This window comes from Ranitomeya variabilis, chromosome 2 (genome assembly GCF_051348905.1).
Source record: "Ranitomeya variabilis isolate aRanVar5 chromosome 2, aRanVar5.hap1, whole genome shotgun sequence".
Taxonomy (NCBI): Eukaryota; Metazoa; Chordata; class Amphibia; order Anura; family Dendrobatidae; genus Ranitomeya; species Ranitomeya variabilis.
The window spans coordinates 574,895,623-574,923,120 of record NC_135233.1 but is presented as its reverse complement, the minus strand read 5'-3'; the positions used below and the strand labels follow the sequence as shown (position 1 = coordinate 574,923,120).

At 46.5% G+C, this 27,498-nt stretch overlaps 1 protein-coding gene across 2 annotated transcripts in view; it reads left to right on the top strand.

Moving 5' to 3' along the window:
• The window catches only part of NUTF2 (nuclear transport factor 2), a 48,323-nt gene extending 24,467 nt beyond the window's left edge, over positions 1 to 23,856 (top strand). For both annotated transcript variants that reach the window (XM_077288264.1, XM_077288263.1), the window contains one exon: positions 23,382 to 23,856. In XM_077288264.1, coding sequence (XP_077144379.1) covers positions 23,382 to 23,495 — 114 coding nt within the window. In that variant the 3' untranslated portion in view covers positions 23,496 to 23,856. The remainder of the gene's footprint in view (positions 1 to 23,381) is intronic.
• Positions 23,857 to 27,498: the final 3,642 nt, after the last annotated feature.

Genomic DNA, 27,498 nt, shown 5'->3' with positions numbered 1-27,498 from the left:
GAATGCCGACACATGACATGCATATAACAGCTGCTGCACAGATACAAAGGAAAAGAACGGAGACATCACTTAGGCGCTGCTGAAATCGAATATTTCAACGTCACGCAGGACCTCTTCATAATTTGTCTTGCGTGACCTCGAAACGTGTTTTCCTATCTACACAATTGGTGGAAGTTGCCCAGAGCAGCTCACTACCTAATGTGTGTTGGGGTTTCTCACCAATTTTTGCAGGATAAGCCAGGTGTCTGTGTATGCAAGTTTCCTTCTAACAACTTTCAGTAGTTGGTTGGAATAAGAGCGCGAGTAGACATGCTGCATTTTCACATGCCCAATCCCTTTCTTTATTAAGGATACAAGCACTCTGTGAATGGGGAAAGTGTGAAGGAATCGCAGTCAGCCACATAAGCGTTATCTAAAGCATATGAGAAGTCCTGGTTAAATAGTGGTAAAATTGCTCCGCACAATGGGCACCTGCAGCGTTCACGTTGGCACGTCATTGTGCAATGTCGTCTTTAGCATACATTCACCTGCATTAGATCTTTCTCCTACGCCTCATTGGGGGACACAGGACCATGGGTGTTATGCTGCTGCCACAAGGAGGACACTAAAGGCCCCGTCTCACATAGCGAGATCGCTAGCAAGATAGCTGCTGAGTCACAAGTTTTGTGACGCAACAGCGACCTCAGTAGCGATCTCGCTATGTGTGACACGTACCAGCGATCAGGCCCCTGCTGTGAGATCGCTGGTCGTGTCGGAATGGCCTGGACCTTTTTTTGGTCGTTGAGGTCCCGCTGACATCGCTGAATCGGTGTGTGTGACACCGATCCAGCGATGTCTTCACTGGTAACCAGGGTAAACATCGGGTTACTAAGCGCAGGGCCGCGCTTAGTAACCCGATGTTTACCCTGGTTACCAGCGTAAATGTAAAAAATAACAAACAGTACATACTCGCCTTCTGATGTCCGTCAGGTCCCTTGCCGTCTGCTTCCTGCTCTGACTGAGCGCCGCAAAGTGAAAGTACAGCACAGCGGTGACGTCACCGCTGCGCTCTGCTCTCACTGTACGGCGGCACTGTCAGAGCAGGAAGCAGACGGCAAGGGACCTGAGGGACATCAGAAGGCGAGTATGTACTGTTTGTTATTTTTTACATTTACGCTGGTAACCAGGGTAAACATCGGGTTACTAAGCGCGGCCCTGCGCTTAGTAACCCGATGTTTACCCTGGTTACCCGGGTGCTGCAGGGGGACTTCGGCATCGTTGAAGACAGTTTCAACGATGCCGAAGTCGTTCCCCTGATCGTTGGTCGCTGGAGAGAGCTGTCTGTGTGACAGCTCCCCAGCGACCACACAGCGACTTGCCAACGATCACGGCCAGGTCATATCGCTGGTCGTGATCGTTGGTAAATCGCTATGTGAGACGGGGCCTTTAGTAGACAGAAAGATTAACTCCTCCTCTGCAGTATACACCCCTTCGCTGGATACAATTTCAACCAGTTCTTGCTTAGTGTCTTAGGAGGCACTTGGGTCTTTTTTCCCAGACCCCAACTTTATTTTATCTCTTGATTTTTTAATTTTATGTAAATTTTTAATGTTTTATTTAACGGAGTGAAGGGGGCGACGGGTCCTTTTTTTCATAGGGTCCGCTCTCCCCCGAACCAACAACAGGCGAGCACGGCGAGTATACCTCCCCGTCCCTCTCCTGCGACGTATGGCGCACAAAAAGTTTGCGCCAGGGCAACAGTTCCTTTTTGGTCCCGATTTCCCTCAACCCCCTCCAGGACCCTGCATTACAGCAATGTAATCTGGAGAAGAATGCAGTCCGGAGGGGATGTTGTGCCGCAGCCCCCCTCTGCTACAGCAGCGTGATGCATCAGGGGCCTCTCCATCCCCATCCAGGGTGCATGGATTGAGTTCACATCCTCACAGAAGCGCCCGCAGACCTGTGAGAACCGGGACAATGGCGGCTGTAAGTACCTTCAGGGGAATCCCCCCTGCTCCCCCTTAGCGGCAGCGATGCGGTCCGGGTCCCCAGGGAGAGGCACCGCCGACCGGGGGTCGGTGGTGCTCGGCGGCGCTCCGTCCCGGCCGCCGCCGCACATTGTCGGCAGGCCCCCAAAAATTTAGTCCCCGGCTTCTTCAGCCGGAGTAGGCCGCAGTGGGAAAATTTCCTCCCACGGCCGTAGCTCCGCCCCCCACATCGGCGCTTCTCGTCTGGGACGAGAGGCGCCCTCCAAATCTCGGGGGCCATATTTCCTCTCTCCCTGCACGGAGCCCACGCTTCTACAGCGCTCCAAGGAGAACTCCTGGACAAAGAACCGCCATATCTCTCTCTGGGGACACAGACAGGACCGTGGGTAAGCTGTTTCAAAAGCTTAACCCTTTCTCTGCGTATACTGCCCGCTCTGTCCCTAAGGCACTATGTCTCAATCCAAGGAGACAAAAAAGGGTAACAAGAAGCACACAGTGTTTTTCACTGTATGTGCCACTTGCAATGCGGCCCTGCCCCGAGCCCACACTACTCCTTTGTGTGCAGATTGCGTCTCGCCCTCTGTGCAGCCGCCCCTTGCCGACGCCGGTACCGTCGCCGATGCCGCAGCCGTCGACCCGGTAGAGTCTAGCCCCCCTGAGTGGGCAACCTCTCTGTCACGATCTGTGGCTTCCCTAGCCAGGGCAATTGACTCCCTCCGGGGCCCCCCTCCAGGTCGGACCGTTGAGGATTCAGACGACGGTATGGATTCTTCTACCAGCAGGGGGCGTACCCGGTCACTTTCTACCTGGGGCTCCAGAAAACGTGTTCACGTTTCATCCCCTGACCATGAGCTAGTGGGCCCTTCAGTACCTGCAAGCTCTGCTTCCAGGTCCCCTTCCCCAAACTCAGATGACTCTGAATATGAGTCCGACATTTCCTACGTTCAGGACCCCCCCTCCTCCCAAGAGTCTCTCGACTCTCTCATTGAGGCGGTAAACCAGACCCTGAAGGTGACTGAGGACTCCGCTTTGGAACCCGATCATGTGGTGTCTTTCAAGAAAACTAAACGTGTTAAAAATGTTTTTGTTACTCACCCTCACTTTAAGGAGATTGTACAAAAACATAGGGATCACCCAGATAAACGCTTCTTGGGACAAAAGTCCATCGAGGCCAAATACCCTTTTTCTCGGGAATTAGTCAAGGACTGGCTGCAGTCTCCCTCGGTGGACCCTGCGGTGTCACACCTCGCGTCCAAGACCATCCTGTCTCTTTCGGACGGTTCCTCCGTTAAGAATCCCTCCGATCGCCAGATTGATTATCTGGCTCGTTCCGCCTTCGAGGCCACAGGAGCGTCTCTCTTCCCATCCTTCGCCGCCTCTTGGGTGGCTAAGGCTATGGTCTCTTGGACCGAGACTCTTTCCTCTAACATCCAAGCCAGTAATTTACCTCCAGAAGCCAGCATCCTGGTTAACCAGATAGCGCAGGCCGGAGACTTCATAGTCCACGCTTCTATGGACGCAGCCAATTGCGCTGCACAGGCAGCCGCCAATGCAATTTCCATCAGGAGAGCCCTGTGGCTCAGGGATTGGCGAGCAGATTCGGCTTCTAAACGTTCTCTAACAGCCCTGCCTTACCAGGCTGGTCGGTTATTTGGAGAAAAATTGGACCAAATGATCTCGGATGCTACCGGAGGGAAAAGTAAATTTCTCCCCCAGCAAAAGCCTACCCGGTCCTTTCGGTACCAGCAGCAACCTCCATTTCGGCCTTTTCGGCCCAATGCCAACTGGTCTTCTACATCCTCTACCCCCGCATCAGGACGAGGTTCGCGCGGTGGCCGAGGCATCCAGGTCTCTTACAGACCTGATCGTAACTGGAGACCCAGGCCTAAACCTCCCGGGTCTAAGGGATCCGCATCCCATGGATCCTCCGCCCAATGACTCCTTGCATCATCCGGTGGACTCCCAACAAAGTAGGCGGACGTCTACTCTTGTTCCGTCAAGCCTGGCTCTCAGTCGTTTCCGACGAGTGGGTCAGAGAACTGGTGTCCACCGGATACAAAATAGAATTTTCCTCCCCCCTACACGCTTCTTCCAGTCTTGCCCTCAAAGGTCAAAGGCCACAGCGTTTCTCCAGGCAATACGGGCACTACAAAAGGACGGAGTCATCATTCCGGTCCCCTTAGAACAAAGATTCAAGGGTTTCTATTCGAATCTGTTCGTGGTCCCAATGAAGGACGGATCACCACGTCCGATCCTAGACCTCAAGCTACTAAACAGATTCATAAAAATCCGACACTTCAGGATGGAATCCCTCCGTTCTGTGGTCGCGTCTATGGAAAAGGGAGAATTCCTGGCATCCATAGACATCAAGGATGCCTACCTGCACATACCTATCTTCCCTCCGCATCAGCAGTTCCTTCGCTTCGCCTTTTGCGGGGAACACTTCCAATTTGTGGCCTTGCCCTTCGGTCTCGCCACCGCTCCCAGAGTTTTCACGAAGGTCATGGCGGCTGCCATGGCCATTCTTCATTCCAGGGGAGTGGTGGTAATTCCGTACTTGGACGACCTGCTGATAAAGGGTCCTTCCTACCCAGCGTGCGAAGAGTCCGTCGTTCTCACGGTGGATACTCTTTCTCGCCTGGGATGGAAGATAAACTTCGAAAAATCTTTTCCAATTCCGTCTCAACAAATCTCCTTCCTGGGGATGATACTAGACACTTCCCGCGGTCTGGTCATACTCCCTCAAGACAAGGCTTTGGCCTTGCAGCAGGGAGCCCAGCGTCTTTCTCGTCCAGTATCCCACTCCATTCGCGCCAGCATGCGAGTTCTCGGGCAGATGGTAGCGGCCATGGAAGCGGTCCCATTTGCGCAGTTTCACCTCCGTCCCCTGCAGCATGCGCTACTGTCGGCTTGGGACGGCAACCCGTCCTCCCTCGACCGCCGATTCATCCTGTCCCCTCGGGTCAGGAAGACCCTCAGGTGGTGGACGCTGAAGTCCTCCCTAACCCAGGGAAAGTCCTTTCTCCCAGTATGGTGGCTGGTGGTGACCACCGATGCCAGTCTCATAGGCTGGGGAGCGGTCTTCAACCATCACACAGCCCAGGGGCGGTGGTCCATTCAAGAGTCTCGCCTTGCCATCAATATCCTCGAGATTCGAGCTATCAGGCTAGCATTGTTCCACTTTCACCGACTACTGGCAGGTCATCCAGTCAGAATCCAGTCCGACAACGCCACGGCCGTGGCATACATCAACCGTCAGGGCGGAACTCGCAGCAGGACGGCCATGCTCGAGGTGTCTCACATCCTCCATTGGGCGGAGTCGAACCATTCGCCCATCTCGGCGATCCACATTCCAGGTGTGGAAAATTGGGCGGCGGACTTCCTCAGCCGCCAGGGCATCGCCTCCGGAGAATGGTCCCTCCACCCGGAGGTCTTCCAGCAGATTTGCCATCGCTGGGGGACCCCGGATGTGGATCTCATGGCTTCCAGGATGAACAACAAGGTTCCTCAGTTCCTTGCTCGGTCCCACGGACCCTCGGAGTAGACGCCCTGGTCCTGCCTTGGCGCCAATTCCGCCTCCCGTACATTTTTCCTCCTCTTCCCCTACTACCGAGGGTCATCTAAAAGATCAGGGCAGAGGGGGTACCAGTGATTCTCGTCGCGCCAGACTGGCCGCGTCGGGCATGGTACGCCGAACTGGTTCAGCTGGTAGCCGACGTACCCTGGCGTCTTCCAGATCGCGCGGATCTTCTTTCACAGGGCCCGATTTACCACCAGAACTCAGGGGGCCCTGTCTTTGACGGCCTGGCTGTTGAGTCCTGGATTCTAGGCCAAGCGGGTTTCTCTCCCAGGGTGTCCTCCACCATGATCAGAGCTAGGAAACCTGTTTCCATGCGTAGTTACCACCGTACCTGGCGAATTTTTTTCTCATGGTGCGATGCACAGGCACGTTCCCCTCTAGTATTTTCTATTCCTTCCATACTGGAGTTTCTTCAGTCCGGACTAGAGTCGGGGCTTGCCCTTAGCTCCCTAAAGGGTCAGGTTTCGGCATTGTCAGTCTTTTTCCAGCGGAAGATTGCCAATAGGTTGCCGGTGAAAACTTTCTTCCAGGGAGTTTCCCGTGTGGCGCCTCCCTACAAGTCGCCCTTGGATCCGTGGGATCTCAACTTAGTTCTCGGAGCTCTTCAGGAGACTCCCTTCGAACCACTACAGGACGTTTCCTTGACCTTCCTTTCTTGGAAGGTAGTCTTCCTAGTAGCCGTCACGTCCATCAGAAGGGTCTCTGAGTTGGCTGCGCTCTCCTGCCGCCCTCCCTTTCTAATTTTTCATCCGGACAAGGCGGTATTGAGGACCTCTCCCACCTTTTTGCCCAAGGTCGTCTCCTCTTTCCACCTCAATGAGGAAATTGTTCTGCCTTCGTTCTGCCCGGCGCCTGTCCATCGCATCGAAAAGGCTCTACACACTCTTGATGTGGTGAGGGCTCTTCGTCGGTACGTCTCAAGGACGGCTCCCTTCCGCACGTCAGACGTCTTGTTCGTACTTCCAGAGGGGCCCAGGAAGGGTTCTCCTGCTTCAAAAGCCACTCTGGCAAAATGGATTCGGTCAGCCATTCAAGAATCCTATCGTGTCAAAGGTGTTCCTATCCCAGCTGGGATCAAGGCTCATTCTACTCGGTCGGTAGGCGCCTCGTGGGCCATTCGGCACCAGGCGTCAGCACAGCAGGTCTGCAAGGCTGCGACGTGGTCCAGTTTGCACACTTTTACCAAGCATTACCACATTCATTCTATCTCTTCTGCAGACGCCGCCCTTGGCAGGCGCATTCTGCAAGCGGCAGTTCCTTAAGCCGTAAGCCAGTGGTACATGGGGTATTAGCATATTGCTCCCCACCCAGGGACTGCTTTTGTACGTCCCATGGTCCTGTGTCCCCCAATGAGGCGTAGGAGAAAAGGAGATTTTTGTTTACTTACCGTAAAATCTTTTACTCCGAGCCACTCATTGGGGGACACAGTACCCACCCTGTTAGCCTGTTTTGGCTTGTTGTTACTTCTTTGGTTTTGACATGGTTGTCTTTGTTCATGCTCCTACTGCTTTACTACCGAACTGATTGAAATTGTATCCAGCGAAGGGGTGTATAGTGCAGAGGAGGAGTTAATCTTTCTGTCTACTTGGTGTCCTCCTAGTGGCAGCAGCATAACACCCATGGTCCTGTGTCCCCCAATGAGTGGCTCGGAGAAAAAGATTTTACGGTAAGTAAACAAAAATCTCCTTTTTGTAGGCTTGTCCCATCCCTCAGACCACCCTGTTATCTGCTGCATTTGCTGCAACGTGTTCATGACATTTGCTCCTTGTAATGATGGCTCTGATGCCTGTTGTGTTTTTGGTGTCTGGTTGTGAGGTTCTGGCAGTGTTTGCCGGTGTGTTATTAGTGGGAGGCATGCCAGGCTCTATAGCAGAGTGCATGGCTTACATGCATGATGCACACATTCGCTTTCTGTGTACATTCAGCATGTTTTCTGAAGGCTATTCCTGTCCTAATTACTATTTTCCCTCACAGGCAATTTTTCTCTGGTGCTGCGTTACAGCCAGATGACATATTTAAGAGTAATATCTACACAGTGCTGGCAAAACCTTCTAAAGTTTTCCGGATTGCAACAATTTTTTTTGTTTTCTTTTGATGAGGAAAAAGTGTGGGGAAAAATGATTTTTATATATCAGTGTTTTGCTGTTATTATAAAAAAAAATTGCACACTTCTGTCTGCAACCTTCATTCTTTTATCCATTTTCAGACCCCTTGATTTGCAGTTTGCATCCTGATCAAAGTTTCATATATATATATATATTTTTATTTTTTATTTTATTGTAGTAGTGTTTATCTGCGGTGCTACACTTATCATTAGCTCATAACAACTGTTATCTTCAGATTTATTTAGTCTTTGGGTCAAATTTGCACATCCGTGAAACACTGACCATGCTTAGATCCAGCCTGCCGGTCCCGTGAGCATGGCTATGTGCCTATGCCTTAGGAGATCCACCGGTCCGGCCGGTTAGCGCGGTCTGTAATTTCATGGACATGTAAATGCAGCCTTATCGACGAATTTTTCATTTTTGCACTTTCACATTTTCTTTCCTTTATTCCAAGAGTCATAACTTTTTTTTTTTTTCTGTCAACAAAAATATGCGACAGCTTGATTTTTTTTTTTTTTTTTTTTTAAATTGCAACGGAAAAAACCCAGACCCGCAAATCTGTCATTTGTGTTTTTTTGAGATTCACTTTTATGCCGTTCATTGTGTTGTAAAGAAGACCTGTCAGCTTGTTTCTCCAGGTCGGTGCTCTTAACGACCGTCGATACACTTTTTAACGACTGCAGTTAAGGCCTGTTTCACACGTCAGTGGCTCCGGTACGTGTGGTGACAGTTTTCTCACGTACCGGAGACACTGACTCACGTAGACACGTTAAAATCAATGTGTCTCTGCACATGTCAGCGTGTTTTCATGGACCGTGTGTCCGTTTGAAAAACACGGAGACATGTCAGTGTTCGTGGGAGCGCACGGATCACACGGACCCATTAAAGTCAATGGGTCCGTGTAAAACACGTACCGCACACGGATGCTACAGTAAGAGGTGTCCCCCCAGCTTGTGGTGCTGAAGCCGCCATTCATTTCTTCTCTCCAGCAGCATTCGCTGGAGAGAAGGAATGAAAAATCAATGTTTTTTTTAATTATTTTTGTCTTTAAAATCAAGTTCCTTGTCACCTCCCCCCTCCCACCCCCTGTGCGCCCGCCCGCTGGAAATAAAATACTCACCCAGCTCCCTCGATGCTTCCTCTCAGCGCCGCAGCTTGTCCTGTATTAGCGGTCACGTGGTGCCGCTCATTACAGTGATGAATATGCGGCTCCACCTCCCATAAGGGAGGGGAGGCGTCACACTAGCTAGTTTTACGGACGTATGAGAGGTGCAGAAAATACGGATTGCATACGGTACCATGATTCTCTATGGGGCAGCTCCTATCTGCTGTATTTTACTGATCCGTATTATACGGTCTTGTGCGGCCGTAGAAAATCGCAGCATGCTGCGTTGGTCACCGTATTGTGCAAAAAAATCGCCAGTGAAAGTCTATGGGGGCGAGAAAATTACGGATTACACACGGACCATGCATGTGACTTGCGAGAAATATGCACCGGTGTTCTCTAGAAAAGCCGGCAATTCAGTGCGGTGTACAGTAAAATCACACTGACAGAATAGAATAGGTAGAATAAATGTCTACACATAGAATAGGTAGGTATATATATAATATATTTATTTATTTCATACAGCGCTAGATATCATAAAAGTCGGTAATTCAATTGCTGGCTTCTGCTATCTCCTTCCCAAACTCGACAGGATATGAGACATGGTTTACATAACAGTAAACCATCTCATATCCCTTTTTTTTTTCTTGCATAGTCCACACTACTAATGTTAGTAGTGTGTATGTGCAAAATTTGGGCCCTCTAGCTATTAAAGGGTTGAATCGCGGAAAAAATTGGTGTGGGCTCCCGCGCAATTTTCTCCACCAGAGTGGTAAAGCCAGTGACTGAGGGCAGATATTAATAGCCTAGAGAGGGTCCATGGTTATTGGCCCCCCCTGGCTAAAAACATCTGCCCCCAGCCACCCCAGAAAAGGCACATCTGGAAGATGCGCCTATTCTGGCACTTGGCCACTCTCTTCCCACTCCCGTGTAGCGGTGGGATATGGGGTAATGAGGGGTTAATGTCACCTTGCTATTGTAAGGTGACATTAAGCCAGATTAATAATGGAGAGGCGTCAATTATGACAACTATCCATTATTAATCCAATAGTAGGAAATGGTTAGTAAAACACACACACATTATTGCAAAGTACCTTTAATGAAATAAAGACACAGGGTGTTTTGATATTTTATTAGACTCTTAATCCACCTGAAGACTCTCGTTCTGTAAAAAATAAAAATAAAAAAACAATAATATCCCATACCTTCTGTCGTTCAGGTCACGTCCCACGATGTAAATCCATCTGAAGGGGTTAAATCATTTTACACCCAGGAGCTCTGCTAATGCAGTGATCGTGGCTGTAAAACCCCGGGGAATGAATGGAAAGCGGGGGAATGTCCTGCAGTTACCTTGAGTCGCGGTGATGCACCCTCTGCTGGATGTCCTCATATGAACTCGAGCCTGGGAATTTTTCGAGTGTGACGCCGGCCTTATACTCTGTATAAAATCCTTGAGGGGTGTGCTTTCCACTATTTAGGCACATCAGGGGTTCTCCAAATGTGACATGGCATCCGCTGTAGATTCCAGCTAATGTTGCGTTCAAAAAGTCAAATGGTGCTCCTTCCCTTCCGAGCCCTGCTGTGCGCCCAAACAGTAGATTTCCCCCACATATAGGGACCCCTAACAATCTGTTGATTATCAGTGATGAGCGAGCGTTCTTGGATAAGGGGTTATCTGAGCATGCTCGAGTGCTAATAGAGTATCTTCGGCATGCTCTCCGAGTCGCCGTGGCTGCATGTCTTGCGGCTGTCAAACAGGCGCGAGATATGCAGCCATGTTGACTGAGTATTTTCGGCATTCTCTAATACTATTGGCACTCGAGCATGCTCAGATAACACCTTATCCAAGCACGCTCACTCATCGCTAATGATTATCCTAAGGATTGGCCATCAGTATTCTGGTCCTGGACAACCCTTTTGACCTTCCAAATACAATCACTTTCTGCAGTGTTTTCTATTTTATACGGCATCGCCATACTATAGTTTGCAGCATTACATTAGTTGTTGTGGTGGTATACTTGTGCATGTTTGTGGATTTCTAAGGAAAATACGGCTTTTTATAGCTAGAGAGTTTGACTGAGCTTTTAATCCTTTTCTGTCTTGGCTGTGCAACTACTTTACGACTTTGCTTGAAAGTTTCATTCTTCTCTTCTGTTCTGCTGCGCCTCTCATTTCTCTTCTTTTCTTCCCCCCTATTCATACCTTCTGCTCAGGCAGATGATGACCAAGTCCTGGGATTTCAGCAAATCTTTATATTGAAATGTATTTCTGGTGCTTGGGTGTGTACCAATGAGGTCTTCAGGCTAGCGCTGCACAACATATAGCTGATTCCTGGTCCGGATGAGAGGTGTGTGCTTGCTTTGGTTGACTTTTTTGTTTTTGTGCCTTGAGTTGCTAACTCTTCGTTATGGGCCGCCTTCACAAACGTTTTTAAGCTTTCAGCTTATCTACAGTATTATGTAGGGTTGCAGATGTCATCAATATACTATTGACATTTGTCTACACCGACTACGCAGGCCTACTAAAAACCCAAACCTGCGTGATCTTGCGGTCAGTTTCTTACTGACATACATGGTGTGATAGCATGACGTAGGGTACAGGTGGCAGTCACACTACATTGGAGCAGACTACACAGGGTGGGTTTGTTGTACAGTACAACTGTTCATGCAATGGTTTTCCTTCATCATTTATAAGAGTGTGCACATTGTAAATTCAGACGGAAGGCAGAGAAATCCCGCAGAACACACTGAAACGAGGAGTAATCTTACAGCTTTACACCCCATTGTCATTCTCTCAAGCAGTTTATTCGGCGTCACCTGGAATGGCTTCCAATAGTTTTGAAGCCGTTCACATAGTTGCCGAGCCTTGTCTGCTATTTTACCTCCACTCTGCTGTTCAGTTCATCCCAAGCCTCTCGCCTAGGTTAAGGTCGGGTGATTGTGGAGGCCATGACATCTTACGCAGCCTCCATCCTTCTCCTTCTTGGTCACACAGCCTGGATTAGGTCACTGTATGGTTTCAACATAAATTACGGTCTCGCTAAGCACAAATAGGATGGATAGGTTGGTGTGTCGTTGCAGAACGCTGTGGTAGCCATGTTGGGTAAGTTCAAATTGAATTTGGAATGAATCACCTCCCCCTCCATGCTTCATAGTGGGCTCCACACGTAAAAACCATCTACTTACCTCTGTATCTCACAAAGACATTGCAGCTGCTACCAAATATCTCAAATCGTGAATGAGACCACAGTACATATTTCCATGCATCTACTCTCCAGTCATTGTATTGCTTGACCCAAACTTGTCTCTTCTGGGTTGTGGCCTTTTAGGAGTGTGTTCTTTGCAAGAAGCCATCTTTTATGGTCAAATTGATGGAGTCTCTTCTGGACAGGTGTTAGAATGTGCTTACTACTTAAGGCTTGTAACTCCGAGCTTATCCTCTGTACCAGAGGTTAGTCTTTTTTTTTTTTATTTTCAGTCCCAATAAAAGCCAGATTCATCATAGTGACTGATCTTTTTCATTACTGCACTTGAGGATACCTTCAAGGCTCTACCAATTTTGCATAATGATCGATCTTCATGTCTCGGTGAGGCTGGACTGTTTCTCTTTCCTTAGTTGAGTAGGTCTTACCATATTCTGGCTTAGAACCGTTGTTGGATAGGGCTCTGCACTGTACGGAGCTGTGTAGAAACACTGCCTCTGCTAATCGCACCTGATGGTCGAAGACACTATCTGGAGGCCAGTGATTCCACAAATGAACTCTTGACGAGACTGCCTGTTCATCGGTAGCCATTCCAAGAGACGACCTGATGAACTGCTTTAGAGAATGTCAATGGGGGAGGAAAGCCGTCATAAAAAAAAATATATATATACATATAATATTAATATACATGCTTACGTGCTTGAAAAAAAAAAAAAAACTTAGATACATACATATATATACATACGTACGTACGTACGTACGTACGTACGTACGTGTAAAATATATATATATATATATATATATATATATATATATATATTACATGTACGTATATATATATATATGTATCTAAGTTTTGTTTTTTTTCAAGCACGTAAGCATGTATATTAATATCATATATTTTCATTTTTTTTAAGGTGAACCTCATCAAAGTTGGTTTCACACATGCAGACTTGTGCTTTGCTCTGAAAAAGAAGCAAGTCTTTTTCTTTTAGTCTTAAGTATATACTGCTTTGCAAGTGCAATTTTGCATATGTGCAGAGAAACTCCTGATGCCGTCTTCGAATGTCCCTATCGGGTTGGTGTATATAGTGTGTCTGTCTGCCGTACTGTTCCATCCAAGGGCATCCTGCAAAGAAACACACTGCATAGTATACTCATTTTTTTTTTTTTTAACCTAATGGCCCAAGTGTGACGCATGCTGAGGATTGTAGTACGCATGTCCTGAATGTTAGAGCTGTGACCATCGGATACCCACCATATGAGCAGAGCATGGACACTCCTTATGGGGATGGATAATGATGGAGCCACTACTTCACAAGATGCACCGATGTAATGGTCTTTATGAAAGTTCTTTAAGGATATTGACACAGTCAGTGGCTTTTTTTCTTATGCATGTATTTTGGCCTATAAACTTGGTTTTTGGAATTGGTTTTCATTAAGCATTTTGCACTGTTTGGCTTTGAATGATTTAAGTAGGAATCCATCAGTGAGCTTATTCTGGGGAAAGTTTGTAAATCTTTTTTTTCTGAGCTCCTCTGTGTGGATTTATTACCACAGGTCAGCGTTAAAGTTGATCTGAACGTTGAAGTGGTCATCAGCTGAGAGGAGTTGGAATTGGTTGTAGTATTAATAGTTGTAAAGCACTCGGGTGGGAAGGTGTAAAGAGGCATGGAAAAGTTTGGGCATCCCTGGTCAAAATTACTGTTTTTGTGAACAGTTAAGCAAGTTGAAGATGAAATTATCTCTAAAAGGCGTAAAGTTAAAGATGACACATTTCCTTTGTATTTTAGGCAAAATATATACACGTGTGTTTTTTTTAAACTTTTACATCTTAAAAACTACAAAAGGGGAAAAAAGGCCAAAACGAAGGTTAGTACCTAGTTACACAAAGAACTGTAATAGGATGAACAACTACTATTGGCACTTCAAGTCACTATACTAGCCCAGAAGGTCAGGACTGAAATTAACCAGCCGATCAAACAAAGAGAACGAATGTAAAGATTAAAATATCCAATTTATTAATTAATATTAAAATAATAAGACATAGATCTTTATTACACAAAAAATATATTCCTGATGGGGCAAAGTAGACCAAACCCACAATAAATAAATAGTACCTAATAACTGCCCCTTTGCAAGTATCACAGCTTATAAATGCTTTTTGTAGCCAGCCAAGAGACTTTCAGTTTGTTTGAGGGATTTTCATTCAATCTTCCTTGGAAAATTCTTCCATTTCTGTGAGATTCCTGGGTCGTCTTAGGGTATGTCTCCACGGTCCGTCTGGGGGCCGGTATCGGCGCAGCGGCGAAGCCGCTCGGCGATAAGCCCCGCCCCCTTAATGGGACGCGATGGTGCCGGATGTGTACAGTACACATCCGGGATCATCGCACCCCTCGCCATAGGGCCCTGTGATATGCCTTGCGGGGACGCTGCGTCCCCGCAAGGTGTACGGGCATGCTGCGTTCTGAAAAGACGCGCAGCATGTCCGGAGTCGCAGGGCCGCCGCGTGCGGGTTTCCACGCATAGTGGAGACGGGATTTCATAAAATCCCCTCCACTATGCTGGAACATCTGGACGCTGCTTGTTTGACGCTGCAGCGTCAAACAAGCAGCGTTTACTGACCGTGGAAACATACCCTTAGGGTATGTGTCCATGTTCAGGATTTGGTCAGGATTTTATGCAGGTAAAATCCTGACCAAATCTGCACCTGAGGTCACTGGCAGGTCACCTGCGTTGTCCTTGAGTTTTTTCTGCAATGTAAGAACATGCTGCGTTCTTAAAAGACGCGCCGCATGTGAGTTTTCTCGGGTGTGCCGCATGCGTCTTTTACTGCATAGTGGAGACAGGATTTCATGAAATCCCCTCCACTATGCTGTAACATCTGGACGCTGCGTTTTTTATGCATGCTGCTCAACTCTGCGTCAAAAACTCAGCGTTTCCTGAACATGGACACATACCCTTACAAACACTGCTATTTTGAGGTCTAGCCACAAATTTTCAATGATGGCCCTCATAGTCCCCTGATGTGATCATTATAAAACCTTCAGCTTGTGTCTTTTGAGGTCATCTATTGTGGATTTTGATGTGTTTAGGATCATTATCCGTTTGTAGAAGCCATCCTCTTATCACTTTCGGCTTTTTACAGATGGTGTTATGTTGGCATCAAGAATTTGTTGCCCTTTTTTTCTCCACACATACCTTTGATCATTGTGGCCAAAGAATTCTATTTTAACCTCATCGGTCAACAGGACTTGTTACCAAAATGCATCAGGCTTGTTTAGATATTCTTTTGCATACTTCTGATTCTGAATATTATGGTGAGGATGCAGGAGAGGTTTTCTTTTGATGACTTTCCCATGAAGGCCATATTTGTACAGGTGTCTCTGAACAGTAGAACAATGTACCACAACTCTGGTAAATCTGGAATCTGCTAAATCTTTCTGAAGGTCTTTTAAAGTCAAGTGGGGGTTCTGATTTGCCTCTCTAGCTAGCTTTACAAGCAGCTGTCACTGAAATTTTGCTTGTTCTTCCAGAATTTCTTGACCTCCACTGTTCCTCAGTTTCTTAATTACATTTTGAACGGAGCAAAGGGCAACTTGAAAACGCTTTGCTATCTTCTTATAGCCTTCTGCTTTGTGGGCCTCCACCATTTTTATTTTCAGAGTGCTATGCAGCTGCTTAGAAGAACCCATGGCTACTGTTTTTTGGCACAAGGTTAGAGGAGGCTGGGATTTTATAAAGCTGGAAAATTTGCATCATCTGGCCTTTCCTAATGATGATAGTGAACAAGCCATAACTCTAAAGGGCTAAGGTCTAAAACCTTTGTCATAGTTATCTGAGCACACACATCTCCAAGGGTGCCCAAACTTTTGCATCAACCCATTTTCCTTTTTTGTAATTTTTAAAATGTTAAAAAAAGTATATTTTCCCTAAGCTACAAAGAAATTGTCATCTTTAACTTTAGGCTTTTTATAGCTTATTTCAACTTCAACTTGCTAAACTGTTAACAAAAACAGTAATTTTGACCGGGGTGTCCAAACTTTTACATGCCACTGTATTGAAATGATTCGCCTCACTGTGAAGCACCATGCGGTGGGACTTGATAGCTACTCAAAGTCTGTGCTGACAGTCCCTTTAATTAGCTACCCTGGTGTTTCCTACACAAGGCTGACATGGCGTACCCTTTCAATTAATGCTGCTGTCATTTGTTTGAAAACCACTATATCCCGTTAGCCAGTCCTTAATAACTTTTGCTATCAATTCAAATTGTTTTGTTTTTTTCCCATATAATGTTTTCTCGAGCAATATTCTGTCATTTATTGCATCCCTTCATTGTTAGCAGCTGTCATGTATACTTAAGTCAAGCATAGTCACCAATTGTGTCCTTCGTGGTAGTTGTGACACTGCCCCACCCTCTTTTTCCTCTCTATATCCCACCCTATGCAGCAAAAGCTATAAATTATCCTTAATAGAAGAGAGCAAAAAATATAGATGATACCATAAAATCATTGGCGGTGAACCTTTGCTGACTCACAACGACTGACTGTGTAAAAGTGGCATGTGCAGAGGTTCCAGTGCATTCCTATAAGATGAAGCTTCATCTTGCCTACTGACAGGAAGAATCCTATCACAAGCAGGTGGCAGGGAAACAGGCTGAATCTGTATCGCGGGATGGGTGAGGAAGGGGCAGTAGCTCTGTCATTGCTCTATCACTGCTGAAGTTAGGTGAACTGTATTAGTTGTGGAGGAAATCTGAGAGGCACGCTGTGGAGAAACTGGGTCAGTGGGTGCTCTGGTCCGCTGGCCCGGCTGTCTTTAGCAAGACTGCATGGACCACGGCTCATACCACTGAACGCCCGCTCTATCTCCCAGTGGGCAATACACTACACAGACAACACAGGGTTAACCCCTTCCCGACCTTTGACGCCACGTAGACGTCATGAAAGTCGGTGCCAATCCGACCTGTGACGCCTATGTGGCGTCATGGAATGATCGCGTCCCTGCAGAACGGGTGAAAGGGTTAACTCCAATTTCACCTGATCTGCAGGGACCGGGAAAACCAAATCCTCTGTGCCCATGGTGCGGAAAATTCCGTGCGGAAACGCTGCGTTGTATTTTCCGCAGCATGTCAATTCTTTGTGCGGATTCCGCAGCGTTTTACACCTGTTCCTCAATAGGAATCCGCAGGTGAAATCCGCACAAAAAAACACTGTAAATCCGCAGGTAAAACGCAGTGCCTTTTACCTGCAGATTTTTCAAAATTCGTGCGGAAAAATCTCACACGAATCCGTAACGTGGGCACATAGCCTTAGGGTTAGGGTTGGAATTAGTTAGGGTTGGAATTAGGGCTAGGGTTGGAAATAGGGTTAAGATTAGGCTTGTGGTTAGGGTTACGGATAGGGTTAGGGGTGTGTTGGGGTTACAGTTGTGGTTAGGGTTAGGGTTGGGATTAGGGTTAGGATTAGGGTTAGGGTTGGGATTAGGGTTACGGGTGTGTTGGGGTTAGGGTTGTGGTTAGGGGTGTGTTGGGGTTAGGGTTGTGATTAGGGTTATGGCTACAGTTGGGATTAGGGTTAGGGGTGTGTTGGGGTTAGTGTTGAAGTTAGAATTGAGGGGTTTCCACTGTTTAGGCACATCAGAGGTCTCCAAACGCAACATGGCGCCACCATTGATTCCAGCCAATCTTGCGTTCAAAAAGTCAAATGGTGCTCCCTCCCTTCCAAGCCCCGACGTGCGCCCAAACAGTGGTTAACCCCCACATATGGGGTACCAGCATACTCACAACAAACTGGGCAACAAATATTGGGGTCCAATTTCTCCTGTTACCCTTGTGAAAATAAAAAATTGATTGCTAAAACATCTTTTTTGAGGAAAGAAAAATGATTTTTTATTTTCACGGCTCTGTGTTGTAAACTTCTGTGAAGCACTTGGGAGTTGAACGTGCTCACCACACATCTAGATAAGTTCCTTGGGGGGTCTAGTCTCCAAAAAGGGGTCACTGGTGGGGAGTTCCTACTGTTTAGGCACATCAGGGGCTCTGCAAACGCAACCTGACGCCCGCAGAGCATTCCATCAAAGTCTGCATTTCAAAACGTCACTACTTCCCTTCCGAACCCCGACGTGTGCCAAAACAGTGGTTTACCCCCACATATGGGGTATCATTGTACTCAGGAGAAACTGAACAACAACTTTTGGGGTCTAATTTCTCCTGTTACCCTTGGGAAAATAAAAAATTGTGGGCTAAAAAATCATTTTTGAGAAAAGAAAAATTATTTTTTATTTTCATGGCTCTGCGTTATAAACTTCTGTGAAGCACTTGGGGGTTCAAAGTGCTCACCACACATCTAGATTAGTTCCTTGGGAGGTCTAGTTTCCAAAATGGGGTCACTTGTGGGGGAGCTCCAATGTTTAGGCACACAGGGGCTCTCCAAACGCGACATGGTGTCCGCTGATTGGAGCTAATTTTCCATTCAAAAAGCCAAATGACGTGCCTTCCCTTCCGAGCCCTGCCGTGCGCCCAAACAGTGGTTTACCCCCACGTATGGGGTATCATCGTACTCAGGACAAACTGGACAACAACATTTGCGGTCCAATTTCTCCTATTACCCTTGGGAAAATAAAAAATTCCGGGCTAAAAATCATTTTTGAGGAAAGAAAAATTATTTTTTATTTTCGCGGCTCTGCGTTATAAACTTCTGTGAAGCACCTGGGGGTTTTAAGTGCTCACTATGCATCTAGAGAAGTTCCTTGGGGGGGGTCTAGTTTCCAAAATGGGGTCACTTGTAGGGGAGCTCCAATGTTTAGGCACACGGGCTCTCCAAACGCGACATGGTGTCCACTAACGATTGGAGCTAATTTTCCATTCAAAAAGTCAAATGGCGCGCCTCCCCTTCCGAGCCTTGCCGTGCACCCAAACAGTGGTTTACCCCCACATATGAGGTATCGGCGTACTCAGGAGAAATTGCCCAACAAATTTTAGGATCCATTTTATCCTGTTGCCCATGTGAAAATGAAAAAACTGAGGCTAAAAGAAATTTTGTGTGGAAAAAAAAGTACTTTTTCATTTTTACGGATCAATTTGTGAAGCACCTGAGGGTTTAAAGTGCTCACTGTGCTTCTAGATAAGTTCCTTGGGGGGTCTAGTTTCCAAAATGGGGTCACTTGTGAGGTAGCTCCAATGTTTAGGCACACAGGGGCTCTCCAAACGTGACATGGTGTCTGCTAGCGATGGAGATAATTTTTCATTCAAAAAGTCAAATGGCGCTCCTTCCCATCCGAGCCCTGCCGTGCGCCCAAACAGTGGTTTACCCCCACATATGAGGTATCAGCGTACTCAGGACAAATTGGACAACAACGTTTGTGGTCCAGTTTCTCCTTTTACCCTTGGGAAAATAAAAAAATTGTTGCTAAAAGATCATTTTTGTGACTAAAAAGTTAAATGTTCATTTTTTCCTTCCATGTTGCTTCTGCTGCTGTGAAACACCTGAAGGGTTAATAAACTTCTTAAATGTGGTTTTGAGCACCTTGAGGGGTGCAGTTTTTAGAATGGTGTCACTTTTGGGTATTTTCAGCCATATAGAACCCTCAAAATGACTTCAAATGTGAGGTGGTCCCTAAAGAAAAATGGTTTTGTAAATTTTGTTGTAAAAATGAGAAATCACTGGTCAAATTTTAACCCTTATAACTTCCTAGAAAAAAAAATGTTGTTTCCAAAATTGTGCTGATGTAAAGTAGACATGTGGGAAATGTTATTTATTAACTATTTTGTGTCACATAACTCTCTGGTTTAACAGAATAAAAATTCAAAATGTGAAAATTGCGAAATTTTCAAAATTTTCGCCAAATTTCTGTTTTTTTCACAAACTCAGAAATTATCGACCTAAATTTACCACTAACATGAAGCCCAATATGTCCCGAAAAAACAGTCTCAGAATCGCTAGGATCCGTTGAAGCGTTCCTGAGTTATTACCTCATAAAGGGACACTGGTCAGAATTGCAAAAAACGGCCAGGTCATTAAGGCCAAAATAGGCTGGGTCATGAAGGGGTTAAGGTAAAGTGTGGCAATACTTTATTGAACCACAGCACACAATAGCAAACAGAACACTCCCACCAACCACCCCAAGATGGTGGACACCACAGGGCCTCACCCTTCCGCTGACTCGTCGAGACAATGGTAGATGTTATGTCAGAGCTCCCAGGGTCACTACTCCATCTGTGGATGAACGCACAGAGAAGGGGTAACGACAAGCATAGGGAGATGACCAAGAACTGTCCATAGAGTCCATACAAGGTCCAAAGCCAGTTGACACGAGAGTCACCACCTGGCTTATCTGACCATCTCCATGGAACCAGGCGACCAGCGGGTCCCAACCCTGGCTTTCTCCAAACAGATCCATGGTTCAGAGATGGTCACTGGATCAGATCTGTGTCCTTCCAAACGGAGCCGAAAACCCCTGGGTTGTTTCCTATAGAATCATAGATCGGTGTCCCTCGTGATGGTGCCATGATGAATTGGCCGCAGTCCTTTCTCTTGTCTGTTGGGTGGTTTGCAGAATGTCTGGCTGATAGCTCTGTGTTATTTCAGTCTCCCAGAATGTGATCTCTGAGGCTTTTTATACCCAAGGCATGTAAGCTATTTTTAGAATTACCCAGGGTCCTTCAGTCCAACATCAAGATAAGGTAAACAATGGTGATGGGATCAATGTAGCACTATTAGCATATCAGCACACATCCATAAACAAAGCTTAACACACTCTATGTACAGTCACTATTACAGACTTAAGGCCCCGTCTCACATAGCGAGATCGCTAGCGAGATCGCTGCTGAGTCACAAGTTTTGTGACGCAACAGCGACCTCCATAGCGATCTCGCTATGTGTGACACGTACCAGCGATCAGGCCCCTGCTGCGAGATCGCTGGTCGTGTCAGAATGGCCTGGACCTTTTTTTGGTCGTTGAGGCCCCGCTGACATCGCTGAATCGGTGTGTGTGACACCGATCCAGCGATGTCTTCACTGGTAACCAGGGTAAACATCGGGTTACTAAGCGCAGGGCCGCGCTTAGTAACCCGATGTTTACCCTGGTTACCAAAAAAAACAAACAGTACATACTCGCCTTTCGGTGTCCCTTGCCGTCTGCTTCCTGCTCTCACTGACTCCCGGCCGTACAGTGAGAAGTGAGAGCGCAGCAGTGACGTCACCGCTGCGCTCTGCTCTCACTGTACGGCGGCTCAGTCAGAGCAGGAAGCAGACGGCAAGGGACCTGGACACCGAAAGGCGAGTATGTAGTGTTTGTTTTTTTTGGTAACCAGGGTAAACATCGGGTTACTAAGCGCGGCCCTGCGCTTAGTAACCCGATGTTTACCCTGGTTACCCGGGTGCTGCAGGGGGACTTCGGCATCGTTGAAGACAGTTTCAACGATGCCGAAGTCGTTCCCCTGATCGTTGGTCGCTGGGGAGAGCGGTCTGTGTGACAGCTCCCCAGCGACCACACAGCGACTTACCAACGATCACGGCCAGGTCATATCGCTGGTCGTGATCGTTGGTAAATCGCTTAGTGAGACGGGGCCTTTACACAGTATGTAAAGGTACCTTCACACGAAACGACTTTGTAACGATATCGCTAGCGATCCATGACGTTGCAGCGTCCTCGCTAGCGATATCGTTTAGTTTGACACGCAGCAGCGATCAGGATCCTGCTGTGATGTCGCTGGTCGCTGAATAAAGTCCAGAACTTTATTTGGTCGTCCGATCGCCGTGTATCGTTGTGTTTGAAAGCAAAAGCAACGATACCAGCGATATTTTACACTGGTAACCAGGGTAAACATCGGGTTACCAAGCGCAGGGCCGCGCTTAGTAACCCGATGTTTACCCTGGTTACCAGCGTAAAAGTAAAAAAAACAAACAGTACATACTCACCTGCGCGTCCCCCAGCGTCTGCTTCCTGACACTTACTGAGCGCCGGCCCTAAAGTGAAAGTGAAAGCACAGCGGTGACGTCACCGCTGTGCTGTTAGGGCCGGAGCTCAGTCAGTGTCAGGAAGCAGACGCCGGGGGACGTGCAGGTGAGTATGTAGTGTTTGTTTTTTTACTTTTACGCTGGTAACCAGGGTAAACATCGGGTTACTAAGCGCAGCCCTGCGCTTAGCAACCCGATGTTTACCCTGGTTACCCGGGGACCTCGGCATCGTTGGTCGCTGGAGAGCGGTCTGTGTGACAGCTCCCCAGCGATCAAACAGCGACGCTGCAGCGATCGGCATCGTTGTCGCTATCGCTGCAGCGTCGCTTCGTGTGAAGGTACCTTTAGATAGTATATCAGTTGGCAAGTCTGTCTTCTTGACCCACCAGACATAAACACTTAAATTCACAAGCCAATATACAGATAAAAAGCCAGTTCTTTTGGTTTGCAAAAACACATGGTTGTCTGGGAAATTAAGATACAATCTGGTTTCTTCACACAGGCGATCCAGAAATGGAGAGACGCACAAGAAAATGTACATTTTCAGTGCTTATGGTGGGAAAGCCTACATTTTTTATTTTTTACAAGTACAATGAAATCTGAGTGTTACTAGCCTGAAATCTTAAGTCTGCTTGATGTCCTATTCTGAGTATATTTTGTAGGCATCTGTTCAGCTGAGGGGTTCACAATGTAGCTTTATCCACATGTATGAGATAAGAATGATTTCTTTGTTCGCATGTATCTTGTACCAGAGTTCTTTCTAATATTAGTAAACTGCTTAAAGACCTTAGGAATCATAATGGGAACCTGTCACTTGAAAAAGAAACGCTACTAACAAGCAAATATTGGGTTAAACTGCACGTTAATAGGGTTGTGAACCTGCCTGATGCTGGCACTTAGACCCCCGCTGCCACTTTATACCTCTTGGCAGCATTTGGGTTCCAGCCATGGATTACTACCCACCCATCAGTTAGGTCACTGGTGGTCGTGACGTCATTGCTCCTGGGCTGGCAGAGACTGTTGGGGAGGGCAGATATTGTTGGTAAATTTGCTTACCTTTGTTGGTCATCGGGGTATTCCAAGGTGTGTGTGTCTATTGAAGCGACTTGCTGCTACAAAGGTCTTGTGATCACAGCAGCCTCTGCACTATTTCACGCACTCAGAGTATAAATGTGTAATAACACATCAGAGCAGTAACCTGTAGAGGTAGTGAGAGGTGTAGAAGCAGTCACCAGGCATCCGGATCCACTGTATCTGTACCCTGAAAGATGGACAATATTTGCTTAGTAAGTTTGTTCGTGGATTTGCTCAGCTCTACTTGCAGGTAACGTGATAAAAAATAGCGTCCTTAGGTTTGTGCAATTTTTTTGTTATATAAATGTTTCTATACTTTTGATGTACTGATGTGACTGTGTAGTGTGATCGTATATTTCCCAGCTAATTCTGTCATTATTTTTTTTTAGGCAGACGATGACCAGGTTATTGGATTCCATCAAATGTTTCTACTTAAGAACGTGCAGGACACCTGGGTCTGTACAAATGACATGTTTCGGCTAGCACTGCATAACTTTGGTTGAATTGCCTCAAGAGGAGACAGGATAATACTAATCTGCCCTTCAATTTTTTATTTTTTTTATTTTTTTTTTTCCTATTTCTTTCACCTCCACAAAGGATTCTCCTTATCCACAGAACAATGCAGACACCATACACCGTTTATCAGTTGAAAACTGGGCATGAAAGTATTAAGCCTGACGCAGCCTAGTTATTGCAGTGGCTACTGTTTGCCTACTAGCCATCTACGCGTGACTTTCGGAGTTGTTTTGCATTTAACAGTTTCCAAGCATTTGGCTTTTTGAATTGGATTGCTTTTTATGTAAGCTCGTTTATTTGGTAATCCAACGAAAGTGGAAATAAAAGTAAAAAAAAAAGCCCTGTTTACTTGGGTTGTCTGCGTAGTGTTTTTTTTTTTTTGTTTTTTTTTCCCCAGTTGCACCTTAAATCCCCAGGCTTCAGTTGCACCAAATCTCATTTTAGCACACGTCCTCTGAAAGGAAAACATCAATATTGAAGTAAAAATAGTTTGTGGGCCTGCATTTCTAATCCGTCAAGTGTATAAACATCTACGGATGACAGCCCGAGTCTTAAAAGAAGCGCAGGTTGTAAGTGGTGTCATGTACATAAATTAAAGCAATCTCGTTCACACCACACGTGTTCTCTGACCAAATGCACTTCGGGCTTCCCATGTACGTGATGTCATTTAGGTTACAATTTCTTCCTACACTTCCACCAGTTTTGGTACATTTTCCTATAATTGTATATTTTTAGGTTCTCATTTTGATTGTTAGCAAATATGTGACCAGTAATGTAATGGCGCCTAATCAGCCAGAACTTATCATTGTGTGGCTCTTATTAATCTGATCTCTTGCTTCTGGACCATCGTTGCCTTGTTAGGCTATGTGCACACGTTGCGGATTTTGATGCATTTCCGCAGCGTTTTTGTAGTGCACTACCAATGTTAATGGGAAATTGAGAATTGTTGTGCACATGTTGCGGAAAAATCCACGTGGATTTGCAGCTTTTTATTTTCCGCAGCATGTCCATTCTTTTTGTGGATCTGCAGCGTTTCTGCACCCATTGACTACCATTAATTCAGGTAAAACTGCAGGTTTAATCTGCGGTTTTGCTGCAGATCGGGAGGAGGAAATGTGTGGGCGGAGACTTGTGTGCGGTGAATATGTGCGGGTGTGTGTGTGTCTGTATGTAGGCAGGCTATGCCTGCTACAGTGATCGGTAGCCGATGATGGGACAGTAGTAGCCCCATCATGCGGCTACTGTGTTAAAGTGGAAAAAAAAAAAAAATGCATACAGTACATACTCGCCATACAGCTAATCCCCGACGCCCTTCATCACCAGCAAAAATAAATACAAATAAATGAATTAATAAAAAACTATATACTCCCTGTTTCGACATAATCCATTTAATAACAAGTGTCCCACGACGATCTTCCGTGTAGAGCTGTCACATCAGCAGATGTGACTGTTGTCCATGGGCTCGGGTGATACGATGACGGCAGGTATCCTCCCGCAGTGTATCACTCTGCCGTCATAGGTCACTGGATATCATGCTGTCACTTGCGGTACCGCTCTGTGGGATAATTCTCAAGCAGCAGTGCCGTAAAGTGAGAGCATGAACTCCAGTGAACCCTCAGTGATTACACTGCAGGAGCCATGATCTCCTGTCAGTGTGTCACTGGAGGCCCTGTAGAGCGGTCACATCTCCTGATATGACAGCTCTACATGGGAGATCGTCGTGGGACAGTCATTATTAAATAGCCAGTACAGGCTAAATATACAGCTGCAGGCTGATATTCATAGCCTGGGAAGCTCCATGGTATTACCCCCTTCCCAGGCTATAAACATCGGCCCCCAGTCACTGGCTTTTCCTCTCTGACGCAGAAAAACTTCGTGGGAGCCAACATCATTTAAAAAAAATAATAATTAAACAGATATTGCGTTTAAGGCCGGGGTCACACTTGTGAGAAACTTGCATGAGTCTTGCACCTCAATACCTGGCACTGCTGCTGGCGGCACTCGGGACCGGAGTGTGCGGCTGTATGTTTTTCTATGAGACTTGTGCGAGTTTCTCGCAAGTGTAACCCCGGCCTAACGCAGATTTTGTGTCTTTATTTAACTCTTTATGTACCATTTTAGTATGTTTTTACTAAACATCAGGCTTGGCATTATCTATCATCCATCTATCTATCTTAATCTGTGTGTGTAAACGTTATTCTTCAATGGAATATGTAAAAGAAGAGGTTGAACAAAGAACTGACATCACAATTTTATTTTATTTTTTTAAATATATATTTAGCTTACAAATCCGCATGAAAATCCACATCAAAAACTCACCAAATCCATGTGGATTTTCACCTGTGTTTTCAGAGGATGAATCTGTGCAGAAAATTCCACAGGCAAATCTGCAACGTGTGCACAATACCCTTAGTTCTTCATGTAAGATGTTGTGCACTGCTTTTTTATTTATTTTATTTTTTTTTTTATTGATGCCCTATACATAGGATAGGGCATCAGTGTTTGATCGGCTGGGGTCCGGCACTCTGCGCCCCCACTGATCAGCTGTGATCGGAGCCAGCGGCTGCCGGCCGGAAGTACTTGCGGAGCTTGGCCATCTACTTGTATTGGCTGGAACTTTTTACTGCACATCTGCCTCCTATTGAATTGAACAGGAGGCGGATGTGTAGTACCCGCAGCTGCCACTACAAGTAGGTGGCCAAGCTCCGCAAGTAAGCACTTCTGGTCGCCGGCTGACACCGATAACCGCTGATCAGCGGGGGCGTTAAGTGCCTCAGACCGGCCTATCCGACATTGCTGCCTTATCCTAAACATAGGTCATCAATGTAAAGTAGTGGACATCCTCTTTAAATGCTGAGCTGATGTAGCTCTGTCTAGAATGATTGCCATGGAAGACTCCAGACATATTTCTTTTGGACGGCAGCATCATAGCCACTGTATAGGCACAAAGTGATATACCATACATAATCTCCCTGCCATGTTTATTAGGGCTGCTTCTGTCCCCATGGATCATGCCGTTCTCCCCAGGTGCACCACCCCAGCTTCTTGTTTGCTCATCTTCCACAGTAAGGGGGGGGGAACAACCCTTGCTTATTCTACCTTGGATCCCATGATTGTCACTGTTGCCTCCTTGTGTGACCAAGGCCTCTGCCTCCAGCCACCCTGCAGCGCTCCTTGCAGAACAGTGAAGAGGCAAAGTTGTTCAAAGTGGGTGACCATACTATGGCTCAAGTCAGCACCATCTTGGGACAAGCAGTTCAGCTTTCTCGGTGCCGGCTGAGGTCAGGCAGTAGGAATTGGCAGCTCGGGCTTCTTTGTGAAAGTGGAGTAGAGGCTGACGACTGACATGGTAGAAAAATGACCCTTGTATTAGCGTCGGTATTGGGCCATTTTTTTCTAAACTACTTGACTTTGCGTTGAGTAATGGAGCCATATTAACGTGTAACTCTCTGAAACGGGTTGTACATGTAGTTGCGAAACGTGATGTGAACAAGTCCTTATATAACTTAATATAGAATATTGTGCTACTTGGATTTGGAGATGTGATCGCCCACCCTTAGCATCTGGTATTTTTGAGAAATCCACGTGAGATATTTTTAGGGGAATTACACAACCTCTAGCATAGCCCTTGGTATTGGCAGGTTTGGCTGACGTTAGTCTGTGTTGGGTTAACTTAGTTATAGCCAGTGCTTGATTCTCTGCTGAGCCCACTTACTATACAGCATCGGGGTTAGGGGGAAAAAAACAGGGTGAACTGTCCCTGTGTATATTATTCTCCAATGTGATGTTTTGGGCTGGGACCTTCCTTAGACTTATGGATTGCGCAGAATAGCACTCTGGAAGGTGGCAACCGTCCCTGATGAGAGGATTTCTACGTAGTTTATGGGCTTCTGTGCCCTATATTAAAGATGGCTAAAATGCTTTCACCATTAGCGGATACTAAGTCCTTCTGTGTCATAGCCAACGTTATCCTATGTGTCAGAGCCCACA